Source organism: Moschus berezovskii, chromosome 22, assembly GCF_049115385.1.
Source record: "Moschus berezovskii isolate FMDL1 chromosome 22, NW_MosBer_1.0, whole genome shotgun sequence".
NCBI classification, from domain to species: Eukaryota; Metazoa; Chordata; class Mammalia; order Artiodactyla; family Moschidae; genus Moschus; species Moschus berezovskii.
Window position 1 is genome coordinate 18,464,876 of NC_142481.1, and position 16,602 is coordinate 18,481,477.

General features: G+C 38.3%; 1 protein-coding gene across 2 annotated transcripts in view; it reads right to left on the reverse strand.

The window, feature by feature from the left end:
• UBA2 (ubiquitin like modifier activating enzyme 2) overlaps nt 1-16,324 on the reverse strand; it is a 31,453-nt gene extending 15,129 nt beyond the window's left edge. The window contains exons 1-10 of one of the 2 annotated variants that reach the window (XM_055412291.2): nt 16,112-16,322; nt 14,155-14,238; nt 13,080-13,150; nt 11,779-11,843; nt 10,434-10,534; nt 8,826-8,947; nt 4,951-5,018; nt 4,380-4,501; nt 1,430-1,529; nt 388-554 (exon numbers count right to left, since the gene is read on the reverse strand). In XM_055412291.2, coding sequence (XP_055268266.1) covers nt 388-554; nt 1,430-1,529; nt 4,380-4,501; nt 4,951-5,018; nt 8,826-8,947; nt 10,434-10,534; nt 11,779-11,843; nt 13,080-13,150; nt 14,155-14,238; nt 16,112-16,249 — 1,038 coding nt within the window. In that variant the 5' untranslated portion in view covers nt 16,250-16,322. Of the gene's footprint in view, nt 1-387; nt 555-1,429; nt 1,530-4,379; nt 4,502-4,950; nt 5,019-8,825; nt 8,948-10,433; nt 10,535-11,778; nt 11,844-13,079; nt 13,151-14,154; nt 14,239-16,111 lie in introns of both variants that reach the window. The other variant, XM_088830773.1, reaches the window with a different exon arrangement.
• Nucleotides 16,325-16,602: the final 278 nt, after the last annotated feature.

The window sequence follows — 16,602 nt, forward strand, 5'->3', positions numbered from 1 at the left end:
ATTATTTCTCTAGTCAACAGTTACAAACCATGAACATATTGCTGCTGCTGCTGCTAAGTCGCTTCAGTCGTGTCCGACTCTGTGCGACCCCATAGACGGGAGCCCACCAGGCTCCCCCGTCCCTGGGATTCTCCAGGCAAGAACACTGGAGTGGGTGAACATATTATTAGAATCTAAAATGAGGTTTTATGATATTGCTTAAATTCACATATAGAAAATTCATAGTTCAATGTAGTAATTAGAGGTGAAAACATGAAAACAAAACCAATGTCCTTAAAATGTGGTAGAATAAAAACAATATCCCAACATTACTAGGTTCTGATATAGCTCAAGAACTAAAAAACACAGTTGATATACAAGTAACTGCCACACATTTTCGACACAAACCTTGTCCCATATGAGCTCAGCTCCATCCCCCTTTTCTGCTAAATGAACTCTCAGAGTCTCAATGCTCTTTGAAAAAAGACACGCATAGCTCTTGACATCTAGAACCTGTTGGTCTTTCAGACCTAACTGGGGTTCGTTTTGTTGATCTGATGCACTGGTTTCTTCTCCTGGAAAAAAAGTATTAGAAAATTTACTCCTAACATCTTTCCTCTACTCAGTTTAACATTCAATGCCTGACACTAAAAAAAACATATAATATGAAACTAATTCCATTAAAGTAATTATCACGATACAATTATGCATACATATGCAAGAAATTGGTCAATTAAGCAAGAAAATGGTCAATATTGACGTGGCAAAGGCGTGAGACTGTCTCAGAACTTCACAGATTACTGGAGGAGTCAAGAAAACAATGTAGACAAGGTAATGAACATTATGCCCAGAACACAGTATCAATAAGTGGAAGCGATCACAGCAATACTTGAATTGAGCTGTAGATAACCACAGGAAACCGCTTCAAACTGACACCCTAAATCTCCTGGGACCTTTTAAATTTCAATATGCTAAACACTGCTATGTTAAACAAGCTGAGACAGTGTGCTGAAACAGAGAGGGTAAGTGACCACTCTATTAGTGTTTCCTCACTTAAAGCTACAAGTGTCCCAAAGTTTAAGGAACAACACTTTTCCTCAAGGAGAATATGAAACAATTAAATGTTAACTGATGAGGGACTAGGTTAAAAAATAATGACTGAAAACAGCCAGAGTATATAAATTTACATATCCATTTACATAAAGTGACCACACAACTGCCTCTGTCTATGTGCAGTTATCACCAAGACATTCTGAAAACATTCGCAGTAATTATTTCTCCAGGTGATGAGGTATCCAGTGATTTTCCTTCTTCATACTTTTCTGAACTGTTTCAATTTCTTACCATGGGTGTACGCCACTGTATACCAAGACATAACAAGGCTATTTAAAGACTTCAGGTCAGAGAATTTCCAACTTAGGAATCCCATAGAGAAAAATGTACCCTTCACCTTGACTTTGCACTTCAGCCCAATCCAATGGAACTGGAGGTTTCCTTTTCCGCCATAGTTTGTCCATCGTCAACAGATACCTGATATCATCTTTAAAAAGCTAAGACAGAAAGGAAGAAAGATAAATTCCATGAACCCTACCATCTCTATCCTGATAAAATATAACAAAATTACTCTGCTGACTTAACATTATAAAATCTGATTTAAAGATGTAAGGACATGTTATATACCAGTAGATTAACAATTCTCAAGGCAGGGAGGCAGGGGGGGAGGTGTGCACCTAAAATCTTTGTGTAAAAAGAAATTTTACACACGCTTGCACTTGAAATGGTTATAATCAGAGATGCTGAGAAGAGCAGAGTAAGGGAGCTCTGAACTGTGCTGACTGACCCCGTCCTCCCAAACCACTTCCCCATATTGGCTCCTCAGATCAGCTGCAATCACAATCATACCATTCAAGGGACTAAGTAAATACACACCAACTCCACAAGAAATAAGCCTAGAGTACCAGTTAGCAACACCTTCAAGTCTGTGGGTACTTACCAATAAAGCATATACATTTTAAAAGTGCTCAAACAGAAATTAAGAACCACCTGCAACACCTTTGAAATGTGCCTCCCCGATGCAAAGAACCTAACACACAGAACAATTCCCATTTCAAAACTAAAACCAAACATTACCACATATAGATTGAGACTATCACACGAATCACACTTTCTATGTGCTAGAATTTCAGATGATTTTAATAGTTTTACATTTTCCTCAGCTGTATTTCCTATTGTTGATTTATTCCACACATTTTTTTGTATATACCAGCTATGAATTTAGATATGGCCAGAAGTTAGAACTTTGTTTCTATCAAAACATATTTAACTGAGTATCTAGCAAACATCCTTAATCTTTGGAAAACCAGCCAAATATACAAATAATAAGAGTACAATTTAGTGTGAAAATCACACAGCTCTGAGTCCTGTAAGTTATTCTGTTCTACTTGAGGAACAGGGACAGAGTTGGTAACATCTGAAATGGGTACGAAGGGAAGGGAATGAGGGGGCCTGTATGATTTGGGTAACAAATTTGGCTAGAGACATTTTATAGAGGAACCTTAGTGCTTGGCTGTAAAGCCTGCCAGGCAATGGGGAATTAGCATGGATTTCCAAACACCAGCTCCACAGCCTTCTCAGTTCAATTATTAATTACTAGGATCTTCACACTCTGTCTCTTTATATAAACCTAACTCAACCAAATCTCTAAACTGGTTACTTACCCACAGAACCATGTGTCATCTCGCTCATGTTCCACAGAGGCATCTCAAAGTCTACCACCTTCCACACTCCCCCAATCCCTATGCACACGTTTCCCTACCTACCTCAGAGACTGGCACCACTATTCACCTGCTGCCCAGCAGGAAACCAGGTAGTATTCTCGGTTTCTCATGTTATACAAAGTTCAGTTTGTATAAAGTGGATAATCCACACTCCAATGGGAATGCAGATGGGCTGTACTTCCGATTACTCCAGAAGGTACTGTCCCATACTGGTTACAAGAGGAACACCAGGTCCTACAAGAGTGCACTGCATACTTCCTCTACCTTTCACTGACCCTACAGACTATCCTTCAGTGGATTCCCACTGTCTTGGTTTAATATCCTTATCATGACCTAGAAAATCCTGCTAGATAAGAATCTCAGCTTATCTTTACAGTCCTCTTTCCACTCTCCCTTTTAATGGGAATTATTTCAGTTCTTCAACCTGAGACTGACTTCCTACACGCTGCATTCTCATCCCCACCCTTATTCTTCGAAGTCTGGAGTTGAAATGTCATTTCCTCTGGACAGCCTCTTCTGAACCCTCAATCCAGTCTAATGTTGTGATGTTGTGAAGTCACTCAGTCGTGTCCGACTCTTTGTGACCCCATGAATTGAAGCCTACCAGGCTCCCCCCTCCATGGGATTCTCCAGGCAAGAGTACTGAAGTGGGTTGCCATTTTCTTCTCCAGGGGATCTTCCCAACCCAGGGATCGAACCCAGGTCTCCTGCATTCCAAGCAGACGCTTTAACCTCTGGGCCACCAGGGAAGCCATTCCAGTCTAATAATACTGTTTAATAACAAGGAGGATTAAGTCTACTTATTATTACACGGTTCCAATACATTTGAACTTAATCTCATTACACCCTGAACTCGAAACTGCTTGTTCAATGTCTGACTTCCCTTCTAGACTCAGTTCTCTCCCCTACAAAGAGCTGGGACCCTATTTTCTGTCTGTCACTGTTGTGTGTGGCACACAGCAGATGCTTAAAGTTACCTGTTCAACAACAGACTGGAGACATACTTCAGATTATTCTTGAATTCAGCTGCTCAAATTGGAATGGCAATAGGTATACAGACATTAGTTTAGAAAATACTGTCACTATCCATATCAGAGTTAAGCACATTTGATTTTAAGCATAATCAAACTCAGCAAAGGAAGGTAAGAAGAGAAACAGCAGGAACCAAAGGTGAGTTATATAAAGTCAGTGAAAGTGAGAGAAGGAAAGGCAACTAAGTGCATAAATAAGCCTCTGTATTTATCTTCTATAAAGATGCTATACTGATTTAGTATTCATGTTAAAATTTCAAAGCTGTTTATCCCAACTACATCACAATGAATTCACTAAGACAATGCTGTGTTCTGTATGTGTGCTCAGTGGTGTTCGACCCTTTGCAACCCTGTGGACTGTAGCCCACCAGGCTCCTCTGTCCATGGGATTTCTCAGTCAATAATACTGGAGTGGGTTACCATTTCCTTCTCCAGGGGATCTTCCCGGTCCAGGGATCAAACCCATGTCTACTGCCCTGGCAGGCGGATTCTTTACCACTGGGCCACCTGGGAAGGCCAATTAAATCACACACTAGCTTAAAACAGAGTAATAAAAATCAACCCACAGTTATAAAAAAAAGGTAATCCTAACCTTGGTAAAAAGTTTAACTGGATCATATCCAGTTGATTTAGCCCATTCCTTGGTGGAAATACGTTTAATGTCACCATCCTCATTAGATGCTCTGGCTCTGGCTTCGGCTTCCATTGGTTCCCCTACAAAACACACACTGCTTTATTTTCAACTGTAGTTCATGGAGAATGAATCTCTCATCCACCTTTGAGGGGTGGGGTGGCGTGGGGTCACTCATGGAAGCCACCAGCATATGACACATTCTGAATTAAAAAAGAATTAGACATTTTTTTCTACTTCAGTTTCCGAAGGCCACATGCAGAGTAGTCCAAGTACAGACCTGGGAACAAGTCCTGCCCAGCTCTATTTACTAGATTTGTGAGATTTCTCTGCAGCATGTTTCTTCACAAGTAAAATGGCACGACTCATTTTTTAAAACATTGTTTAAAGACGAAACAAGAACATAATACATTAGCTAACATATAACAGCAATTATCTGCCCCCTCCCCCTGCCTTAAGCTACCAAAATTAAATGAGCAAAATAAAGACAGTGGTTGTCAATAAAAAAATATATCCCAACTAGTTTACTCACAGGAAGCTTCAGGGTCAGCTCTGTCAGGAGATACTTCTTGATCAGCATCTTCTTCTCCAAACAACTGGCTATAATTTAAGAATAATAAATATTTATGTACATCAAAATATTCTGAACAAATGTTAACTTTTCCAAGCTTCCTCAAATCTTCAGTAGGGATGTAAACTAAATAACTGATAAACTGTACTCCAGAAACCTCGAAGTATTTAAGGAATCTGTTTAAAACAGCGTGCATTCTCATTTGAACCACAACACAGAGAAGGCAAACTTTTAGTAGACCCAGATTCATTTCTGTCGGCCAGCTTCTGCAAATGCCTGTTAAAATCACTGATCAAGAGACAGGCGAACGGCTTTACATTCCAACACAGACTATATTTCACTTCCAGAATAACAGCTATGAAGCATACCTGCAACTAGCTACTAAACAAACACTGACACACCTATTATGTGTGAGGCACTGCTGAAGGTGCAGGAAACTCAGCAGTGAGACATTTTATCATAGTAGTATGTATCTTTACCTATCTTTATCACTTAAGAGTCATATGAAATAATGGGAAAGTATTAAGCTGAAACTCCCTCTTATTAATCAAGCCATCCTAAAAACCGTTTAATAACTTTTCAACCTTTCATTAAGCACAGGACTTACATTAAAATCCCAAAGATCCTGATACATTTTACAAGAAAATGGTCATCTGTTTCCAACACTGGTTGTACCCCCAAAATACCCTCCCAAAATAGCATACATGAGTTCCTACCGATTAATTTCCTCTCCAGACATTTTACCAGCTAGCCAGTATAAAATATCAATAGTATGTTACTGTGGTTTTACTCTTGATTTTGCAAGTTAATCATACAGTTGAACATTATCTTTATTTGTTTATTGCCTAGATTTCCCTTTAAGTAAAAAAAGTGTCTAGTAGTATTTGTCAGGTTGTCCTTCTCTTATTACAGGAATATATTCCAGACCACAATTTTAGTTCCTTACGTTGCAGTTAGTTCATCTCATATAATAGCTTAACTGTGTATACATCATTGAACCTCTCTTGATGACAAAATACTAAATGGATTTGAATGTATCAATCCTTTTTTATAATTACCACTTTAGTATCTTGAGAAATTATTCTTTAACCCAAAAGATAAAGACTTTCTCCTATATAGAACAATTTAAAATTTTGCCTTTCACATCTGAATAATTAATCCACTTGGACTTAATTTCTATACATTATTAAATTACACATATTGTTTTAAGTAGAGAATATAATTTTTTCCACATTGGTTCTACTTAGGCTTTAGTTATCCATATAAATTTTATAATCAGATGAATAAGTTCCAATAAAATCCCTGATAAAATTTTAATCAGAATTATACTGAATCATTAATACTTTATATACACAAACTAGAATAAATGTGTATCTTGCTCGGTCAGCTAAGATCTTAGGCCTAAAACAAATGGCACCCACGTCTATGCCTAAGCAAGTTGTATCCGGGCTTCTAATATCATTCTTCAATAAAAGGAACTAGGGTTCCTTGGAAGAAATGTCTAATTCTAGGAATGAAGCAGGAAACACACAAGATGAACCTGGAGCATCTTATAGTATCAGAAAGTAAGGAATTACTCCAAAAAAACAATCCTGCCACACTTTGATGGCTACATATCAAAGAGCACAAGGCCAACTGAAGAGCTCCCAATGGCCAATGATGGAACAATCTGAGCAACAAAATTAAACAGTATATTAATAGTGAAAGTCGCTTAGTCACATCCAGCTCTTTGCCACCCCACGGACTATACAGTCCATGGAATTCTCCAGTCCAGAATACTGGATTGGGTAGGGTTTCCCTTCTCCAGCGGATCTTCCCAACACAGGGGCTCCTACATTGCAGGTGGATTCTTTACCAACTGAGCTGTCAGGGAGGAAAAGCCCATTAGATTATAACCCAAACTATAAAATACATTCAATATCAATCAATCTACATGGATAACAAACACTACCTTAAGTGATCAAGACCTACATTAATAGTCATAAATTATGTTGATAACATGTACCCCTCATATGATATGAGGAAAACAACACTTTACCTCTGAGGTCTTCCATCCAATAACCTATAACCACACTAATATCAACAAGAAAAACATCAGACAAATTCCAATAGTGGGGCATCCTATAAAATACCTGACTAGTACTCTTCAAAATTAACAAGGTCCTCAAAAACAAGGAAAGTCCGGAAAACTGTCACAGACCCCTTAAGGGGAATCTAAAGACATGGTAAGTAATTATGTGGTATCCTGGAATAGAAAACAAACACTGGGTAAAAACTAAGGAGACTTAAATAACCTTCGGACTTCAGTTAATAAACAATATATCAATACTGATCCACTGTTACATATATATCATACATTAGTATGATAAGATGCTGACAACAGAGGAAACAGTGTGGGAACTTGCTACCTTCTCAACTGTTTTCTAAATCTCAAACTGTTCTAAAAACTTTATAAAGTCTATTAAAAAGAAAAAAAAAACTTTCCCAAATAAATAAAACCTGCAAGTGTATTTCTCGTGAAATTTTGTCATTATACCATTATATGTGTACTTTTCTGAGTGACTATATTATACCTTAATCAAAACATAAAACTTTTTGCTGCAGATTTCTAGAAGATATCAATTTGATGAAGTTCTCATCTTAGTTTACGAAGATGAAAAAGTGTTTGCTAAATTTTAACCAAACATTTTTCCTATATCTATGAAGATTATACAGTTTCTCTCTCTTAATGAAGTAAACGGCATTTATAGATCTTTCCAGTGTTAAATCATGCTTGCATTCCTGGAATAAATACAACTTGGCATACTTTTTGTTTTATACCATTTAGATTTTTTTTTAATTTATTTGTGGCTGTGCTCGATCTTCGCTGCTGTGCACACACTTCCTCCAGTTGTGATGTGGCTTCTCTTGTGGGACACGGCACCAGGCTGCTCGGGCTTCAGTAGTTGTGGTGCACAGGCTTAGCAGATCCGTGGCATGTGGAGTATTTCTGGACCAGGGATTGAACGTGTGTCCCCTGCATTGGCAGGTGGACTCTCAATCACTGGACCACCAGAAAAGTCCCCCTCTTTCCTTTTTATGATCAACTTGCCAATTTACTTTTTACTCTTATCCCATTTACATCCTTCTAGTTTTTTTGACTTCATGTTGTTATTTTTCCAACGTAAGTTGGATCCTTTGCTGATTAATGCTGACCACTCTTCATGTGTGAAAGCCTGTAACTTCTTCCAACTACTACATTCAATGTATCCTACAAGTTCCACATGTAGTATTTTCAGTATTATTACAAACTATTTTCAACTTCCATTATTTCTTATTTAACCAATGAGTTACTTCTAAGTATGTGTTCAGTTCAGTCGCTCAGTCGTGTCCGACTCTTTGCAATCCCCTGAATCACAGCACGCCAGGCCTCCCTGTCCATCACCAACTCTCGGAGTTCACTCAAACTCATGTCCATCGAGTCGGTGATGCCATCCAGCCATCTCATTCTCTGTCGTCCCCTCCTCCTCCCGCCCCCAATCCTTCCCAGCATCAGTCTTTTCCAGTGAGTCAACTCATCACATGAGGTGGCCAAAGTATTGGAGTTTCAGCTTTAGCATCAGTCCTTCCAATGAACATCCAGGACTGATCTCCTTTAGAATGGACTGGTTGGATCTCCTTGTTTTAGTGTTTCCAAATACAAAGATTTGTACTCATTTAGTTACACAACTATTTCTTGTCAGAGTATGCTCCATCATCGTTAAGTACAATTTCTCCACAGTATTTAAATAAATAAAAATAATCCTACTATCCATCAGCAGTACTAAAAATATGCCCAGAAATATATATACTCTTACTTGAACAAATATTTCGCCCAGACAATGCAATGAATAGGTTCTGAAGGTGTGTTACGAATTGTACAGCCAGGAAAAGTTCTCTGGGTTGGTTTGGGATGACATTCATAACACTCGGTCACACCCTGCAAAGTAAAGATGTGAGAAAAACATTTAGCCCATGACGATGGTTTCTCAATATTGTAATTCATTCTTTCATTTACATTCCAACTATCAAGAAAATTTTAAAATATTAGTGACTCCCCAAATCCTTACTCTACAGATAAGAAACTCTAACATAAAACCTAATTGAATCTACCAGTCACAGCTAAGGCTAAGCCAGGACTCTTGATTCCTGGCCTAGTGATGAGAAAACACAAGTTACCTTGATCATAGTGAATACAGAAACTACTGGAAAGACAAGTAACAGCTTTCCAAACAATTATCTTCCAAAGTTGTGAAACTCTATTATTTAAATATTATTTATAGCTTTACCTTATAAGCTCCTAAAGACTAAGTGAAATTAAAGCATTTAATTTCTAGAGCTAACCAGATACATGGAAAAAATCTTAGGTATTGCTGAACCAAACACTCTTCATTTCATTGCTAAAGGGTTACGCTTAAATTTACACTGGAAGGAATCTCTGAATGAAGTCTACAACACCTGTGATAATTTTTCAAAACTTCAAATGAATATTCTTCATTCGGGCAGTTCTCTTATCTCAGTCTTAATACATACTAGTGTCTCAGTAGTGGATCATGGTAATGAGCAATGTCTTTCTAATAACGGTTGAAGACCCCAAACCTGCAAAGTGTTTTAATAAAAACTGCAGCAGATCCAGGGTTTTTTCTGTAATGCCGTATCTCGTGTCTTTCCAACATTCTTTCTTGGGGCCAGCCATATAGCAAGCAATTAATATTTACAAGTCTTTGTAGAATGATATGAATGAGCTCCCAAAGCGTAATACTAAACACTAAAAACAATTGAAGCAGAGCCACAATCTTTGGTATGGCTAAACTGCCAAAGAGCAGACAAAATGATCAAATTTCAAGTAGAGTATATAATTCCTTTTGGTTTCAAAACCTGCCAATGATTCTTCGAATGTATCTGTTTAATTTCTTAAAAGAATTAAGAGAAAAAAAAATTTGAGCAGAAAATGAATAACAATACTGAGATTATAGAAAACTGAATTATGAACATACAGGTACTTGTTCTTACTCTTTAATCTAAATACTTGAACTAATTCACAAATAGATCAAAAATTTTTTTCAAAGTACTCCAGACTATAAATCTGGACTCTAGCCAGAACTAACTTTTCAGAAGCTGGTTTAGCATATATCAACATGTCATGTAGTCTCTTATGCTTGCCAACCTAAGGATTTTAATACATAAGCTACCTTTTAATACATGCAAGGATTTTAATACATGCAAGGATTTTAATACATAATACCTTTGCCTGTACTATCTTTTGTACCTTCACAGCATCGTAAGTTTTACAGGAGCACAAAAAAATCCTTACATTCTGGAGGCTGACAAACCCATGTAATACACAGCCAAAGTTTACTTCTTCTCGCCTTAAGGTCCCAAATAAATATTTGGGAAGCAAAAACAAACAAAAAGATGTTCTTTACCTTTTTGATAGTGGTTACTTGCCCAAGATAACCAGCAGTTCCACTCTCAATAAGAGGGACATCAGCTGCTAGACACATTCTATTAACGTGGTTGCGGGCAGCTGGAAGAAAAATACTAGTTAACAGGAGTTCATAGGGAAAAAAAAATTACGTAGTTACCTGTAATCAGAATGAAATTTACCCAAATCATTTTCTATTGTTTTTATTTCATGTACAATTCTTACAACTATGACCAGAATAATACAACTATTATAGACATTTAAGAGACATGCAACAGTAAAATTTCTAACATAAGAAATTCGTATTACAAATTTACTCTATGAGAAGCACCCCTATATATTACTTTTTAATTCCAAAGTGCCACCTTCCTCTTCTACTGCTATGGCTACCTTCTATTAAACTTGGCTAAAACACTTTCAATGTTTTACAAGCCCTTAACTTGCTCTTATTCTACTAAAATTATCAGACAATACATGGATGTGAATGGAGAATATGGAATATCAACTTGGAATTACTAAGACAGTTTAAGATTAGAGGGAAAAAAAAAACCAAAAACAAGATTAGGGGAAAAAAGATGAGTCTGGTTAAAAGAGTTATCCTGCCTCTTTTTTACTGTCTTTTCTTTTGATATTTCTGACCTGAAATTCTTACAAACTCACTTGACAGATGTACTTTTACACGTGGAAGTAATTACAGAAAAGGACTAAGTATTTTCATTCCACATTTCAGACACACAGATCTGTTAACACTGGCTATACAGTATTTGTTATATGAAATATCACCAACGTGTACAAGTTTAAATGGTCTAAAATGTGTACATGCAACAGGATCCAGTCTGGTATCTCACAGCACCAGATATACCGAAACTAATTCAAGAGCCATGACTTCTATGATAACTTTGGCATCCTGTTGCCTTACTCTCAAAACAGTGGTTTTTAGCCTTAATTGCCCTTTAGATCATCTGGGGAACTATGAAAAAAATATGATCATTAGGTCCCACTTACAGAGTCTGATTTAATTGGCCTTGGGTGAAATGTGGGCCCTAATATTTCGTAGATCTCCACATAAACAAGGGAAGTCACTGTGTTTAAGTGCTGGGATAATGTGAAACAAATAAACATGCATACAACATACGCAGTTATCCTCTTTAATGATTTTAGCTTCCCCTATTTCACAGTAGTTCCAGTTAAAATTACAATCAAATGACAATCTTTAAACCTGATTTTACTTCCCTTTAGCTCTTTTAAGATCTAACTTGTAGGGAAATATTTTAATTAACACTAATTGAATAAACAACCTTGTTACGGAAGAAAGAAAATACTTAAAATTATTAAAATAATCTCACCTCTGTTATCTAAAGCATTCATAACCAATATAAATTGTCGAAAAAATTCCACATTATAGTCAGGGCTACAAAGTAAAACAACAACAAAAAAAAGTCACCAAAACAACTAGCCTTATACATGAGCTTTACAGAATAAAACAGGGTACTAAAAAGCATATTAAACCAATAACAGTGCAAAAATAACTGGTATTAGGGGTCTCTACCATATATATAGCTCTGACTATTCCCAAATACCACCAACACATTTAAATTAAATTATTTAACCTTAATCCCTGTGAATAACTACACATCCTTTTTGGCCAGTTACCTTGGGCACTGGGCAGAAAACCCAAACTGGCACAACTTACGAGTCCCACCAGGCCTTCCTGGGGCAGCAAGTGCCTGGGAACATACTAAGAATACATTCCCAGGATCTGCCTGGCCTGTGGCTTCACCTCACATGGTCAGGATCAACAGGGTTCAGGCCCCTAGGGTCCCTGCTTTTAGCAGCACTGGGAAAGCAACACAGGGTAAGAAGGTTGTAGGGCTATCAGCAAGCTTGTAGAGCAAACATCCAGAGAATTAAAAGGAACTTGGAGACATAAATTCCCTGAGAAAGCATAAGACTTTCTTTAATTCCAGGCCTCAAACAAGAACTCATTGTTTTTAATACCATTTATACTTGTTAGCCGGACAACAACTACAGACAAAGGATATTTTAGACACAGGGTAACTTTGCCCCAACACCTCCAAAATTATATATTTACTCTATCTCTACTGAAATCAGAGAATACTCATGTACCATCAGAATTACTGCCCCATCACAATCCCCAATGTTATATTACAGAACTCACAGCCCTAATAATCAAATTATTTGGGGAAGGAACCTTTTAAACTGAGAAAGGCTGTAGCTGAAGTAGACCAAAATGAGTAATATATTTAGAAAGGTCTGAATCATCATATATAATGATTTTTCACAGAATTATTTCTCTGTTTAAAACAGGAGTATAAGTTCCTTTTACGTTTTCATAACTTATTTATGATTTATTGAAAGTATTAAAGTATCTCACTTCTTATCTAAATCATTCAAACCATATGTGTGTGTATGAATATATATATACGTATATACAAATATACTGCTAAAAGAATGCTGCTTAACTTATGTGGGCATAACCCACTGCACTTTCATTATTCTAGAAAAACATTTTTTAGAAAGCAGAATGACTTTGAGTTCATATATTTAGCTAATAAAAATATACTTTGAAGGTTTAATTAAAAATTCACAGCAAATGCAATTTTGCAACATAATAATCAGAGCATACTTCATGATGCTGTCATGGTAGGCTATGATATTAGCTTTCGGGTAAAACTGCAGTACACTCTCTTTGGCAACCTGGAAAAACAAACAACACTAAATTACTAATGTACTAAATGACTATAACAATTCTAATTATATACAAAATCTATTAATGGCAGACAACTGCTACTTCACCTTACATAATATTTATATTAAAAATAAAATATGAAAATGTAACAGGAAAATTTCAACAAGATTAAGCTATGTATACCTATTTATAAACTAACAGGACAGCTGCCTCCTCTCATACACACTTGTACATGAATGGCCAGCTTCAGCAAAAGTATCAAACGCTTTAACCAAGTATCATTCATCCATCCAACGACTATTTACTAAGTATCTTCCGTATATCAGAATTTGTATAAGGCACTTGGTGAATAAAAGTGACATATATTACATAACCATCTAGATAAATTAACTGCAAAGTATGATATATGATACACAGAAAAAGCAGAGGTTGTAATGAAAGGAAGATCTGATTTAGAGATTTAAGAAAGAACTCCTAGAGAAAATGTGAAAAATGAAAAGGTGAAGAATGAAAGTTCATCCAAAAGGCTGAGAGAAAAGCAAAGGCAAAAGATACTTAAAAACCTTGAATCAAGATGGAACATTCAAGGAACTAAAGAAAGGTCAGAATGGTAAGAACCTCAGGGGACGCTGTCTTCTTCTTAAGTGAACAATGGCCTAAGTTGTAGCTTCACCTGCCCAAAATACAGGAGAAGCCAATCTCTGGGGAATGTAGAACACAAGGCTCACTCTAAATAAACACTCTGAAATTTAAGGAAGAAGGGGATACCATTTAGAGGGTCAGGAAAAGCACTTATCTTCTCTGCAGACAAAAAAAGGAGCACAGCCTTCGGTCCTTTACTAGACAGATCTTTCTATTCTTCATAATCCCTCAGCTGAAAAAGAGGAGGCTTCCCCCATATTCTCCCTCCTACTAGAAACCCCAAGTTAATCTAATGCCATAAACAGAAGATCCCCAAGGGCAGAAATAATAATGAACAGATAAACAGAAACGATAGGAGAAATACAATTACCTGGGCCTTTGATCTTCCAACATGTTTCTTTTGAAACAAAAACTGCCTGTTGAGGTTGCTGACATCAATAGTATCCAGATCAATCTACAAATACATAAACCAGATAAATCACCAATTCCCTGGTATGTTTGAGCAATAAATATCACTGTTCTCTGCATCCATAACCCAAAACTTTTGGTATTTGCTGCATTAGTGGAGAAAAGGCTCTTAATACCAAAGTGTTAAATTGATAATATAATTTAATACATTAAAAAAAAACAAGGTTTAATTTCAAAGATAACGTCCTCTCTCCACCCAAAAAACTGATCTTTTTCTTCGTTTGCTTGTTTAATCATCCTGGAAAAAATATTAGGAAATTCCTTAGATGGCACAAAATTATGTTGAAAATGCACTAATTTTTTTTCTTTTTTTCCTCTCAATTTCTATCACTTCTCTATCACTTCTTCTATCTCATCAGTTACTCTTTCAAATCCAATAAACTGTGCCTTGTTCTTTTTCTTAAATGATACTTGACAAGCAGATTTATTGAATTTTTTACCACGTTCTTTAATTCAAAAGTCCTTACCCATCCACAATTTTATTTACAATTATTACCTGCGGCCTGAGGAGGGAACATTCTACACAAGGTTAAGTGTCTCACGTTTTAAGTCTTACCTAATTGCTGTTTAAACGTTAAATACAAGGAAAGAAGAAATAATTATAACTAAAACCACTTTCATTCCATTTCAATAAATTTATATGAAGGGTAATCAAATGTTCTGTATAACATCCATGGTTTTGGCTGTAATTTGTGAAAATTACCAGTAGATATAATCACATAACATTTTTTATTCGTGCTTTCTAAATTACTACAAAAATCAAACCAAATAAAAAAAGATCAACATTTATTTCTCAGGTGCCCCAACTCATTGTCTGTTACAAAACGAACCTTTTAAACGAGTATCAGTAATTATCAGCTATGCCACATTCATATTTGGGATCTGTGACACAGAACTGAATGGAAAGACAAACCCTATAAAAACCAAAGGAAAATGCATAAACGCTTTTCCCTCCAGTCACTCATTTATTAGCTCAGTCGATCATCTCTAATGCCATGTTTCCACTACACCTTAAAACGCTATAAACTCACAATCAAATTGTAGGTTACAACTCCAAACCTCTTAAGTTTACATAACAGAAATAACGTGACTCAAAATTGCAGTAGATTCCCGCCAATGCACACCAATGCGAAAGTTAAAATCCTAACCAATACCTTTAACGAAATAATCTACGGTGATAAAAATGATTGTCACGCAGATTGTCTGAACCCAGAACAGAGGAGCGCAAGCCCCAAAGGAGTCCTACCAGTTGCCTGGCGACCCAGAGTTACCAAACGCCACTGCATCTCACTTTTCCTCTTATTTGTTAAAAATAAAACGGGATGAAAACAGCGTTTACAAAGCCTATGACAGCAGTGAAGACTAAATACGTTAAGGCTAATAAAAGACTCAGGACAGAGTCGGGCTCGGGACAAGCGCTCAGTAGGTCCTAATTGTTATTACCGCGCCATACTCTGCTCTGGATATTGAGTTAAGAGAGACTTTGAATTGAACACTCGCAACATCCCCAAGGGACTCGAAACAACCATCTCCTGCCTCCCGTTCAAACTGGGGTACCGCTCTGAAGCGAAAGCACGAGGGCTCCCCCACACCCCAGAGCCGCCAGATTGGCGGGGGGCGGGGGGGAGACCGCCGCAGGACGCCCCGAAGACCCGGGCCCTCGGCCTCAGCGTGCGGAGCGGGCCCGGCGTGCGGCAAGGCCCGCCCCGTCGCTGTGAAGAAGCTCCATCTCCGTGGACAGCCACGACCCCGGGACCTCTGGGTCTGGCCCCAGCTCCGGTCCCGACCTCCGGGCCCCAAGCCCCCCGGCCCCGGCTCCACAGCCCGCCATTCAGCCCGCGCGCACGCTTGGCCCTCACCAGGTCGATGTGGGAGAAGCCGGTGAGCACGAGGTTTTTGAGGAGCTCGCAGCCGATGCCGCCCGCCCCCACCACCAGGACCCGGCCCCCGGCCACGGCCTCAGCCAGTTCCCGGGGCAGCCCCCGCGACAGTGCCATGGCGGGACGACCACGAGCCGCGGCGGACGCGGAGGCGGGAGAAGTGAGCCGCGGCCGGAAGCAGGTGGGGGAGGGGCGGCCCAGCTTCCGTTCCTGCGCACTTCGGCCGCCAATCGGCGCCGAGTGGGCGGAGCCCAAGGGTGCGGCCAGTCCGCCGGCCCCGCCCAGGGCTGGGCTGTGAGCGAAGGACTTCACACCTCCGGACGCGCACGGCCGGGGTCTTCGGCTTAAGTAGCCTAAGGATCGTCTTTGGCCTGGGATTTGGAACTCCCAACCAAAACTTCTAACACGTTAGAAAACTGATGTCCCTCTATGTAAAGAGCGCTTCAAATTAACGAATGTCACACAAAAAA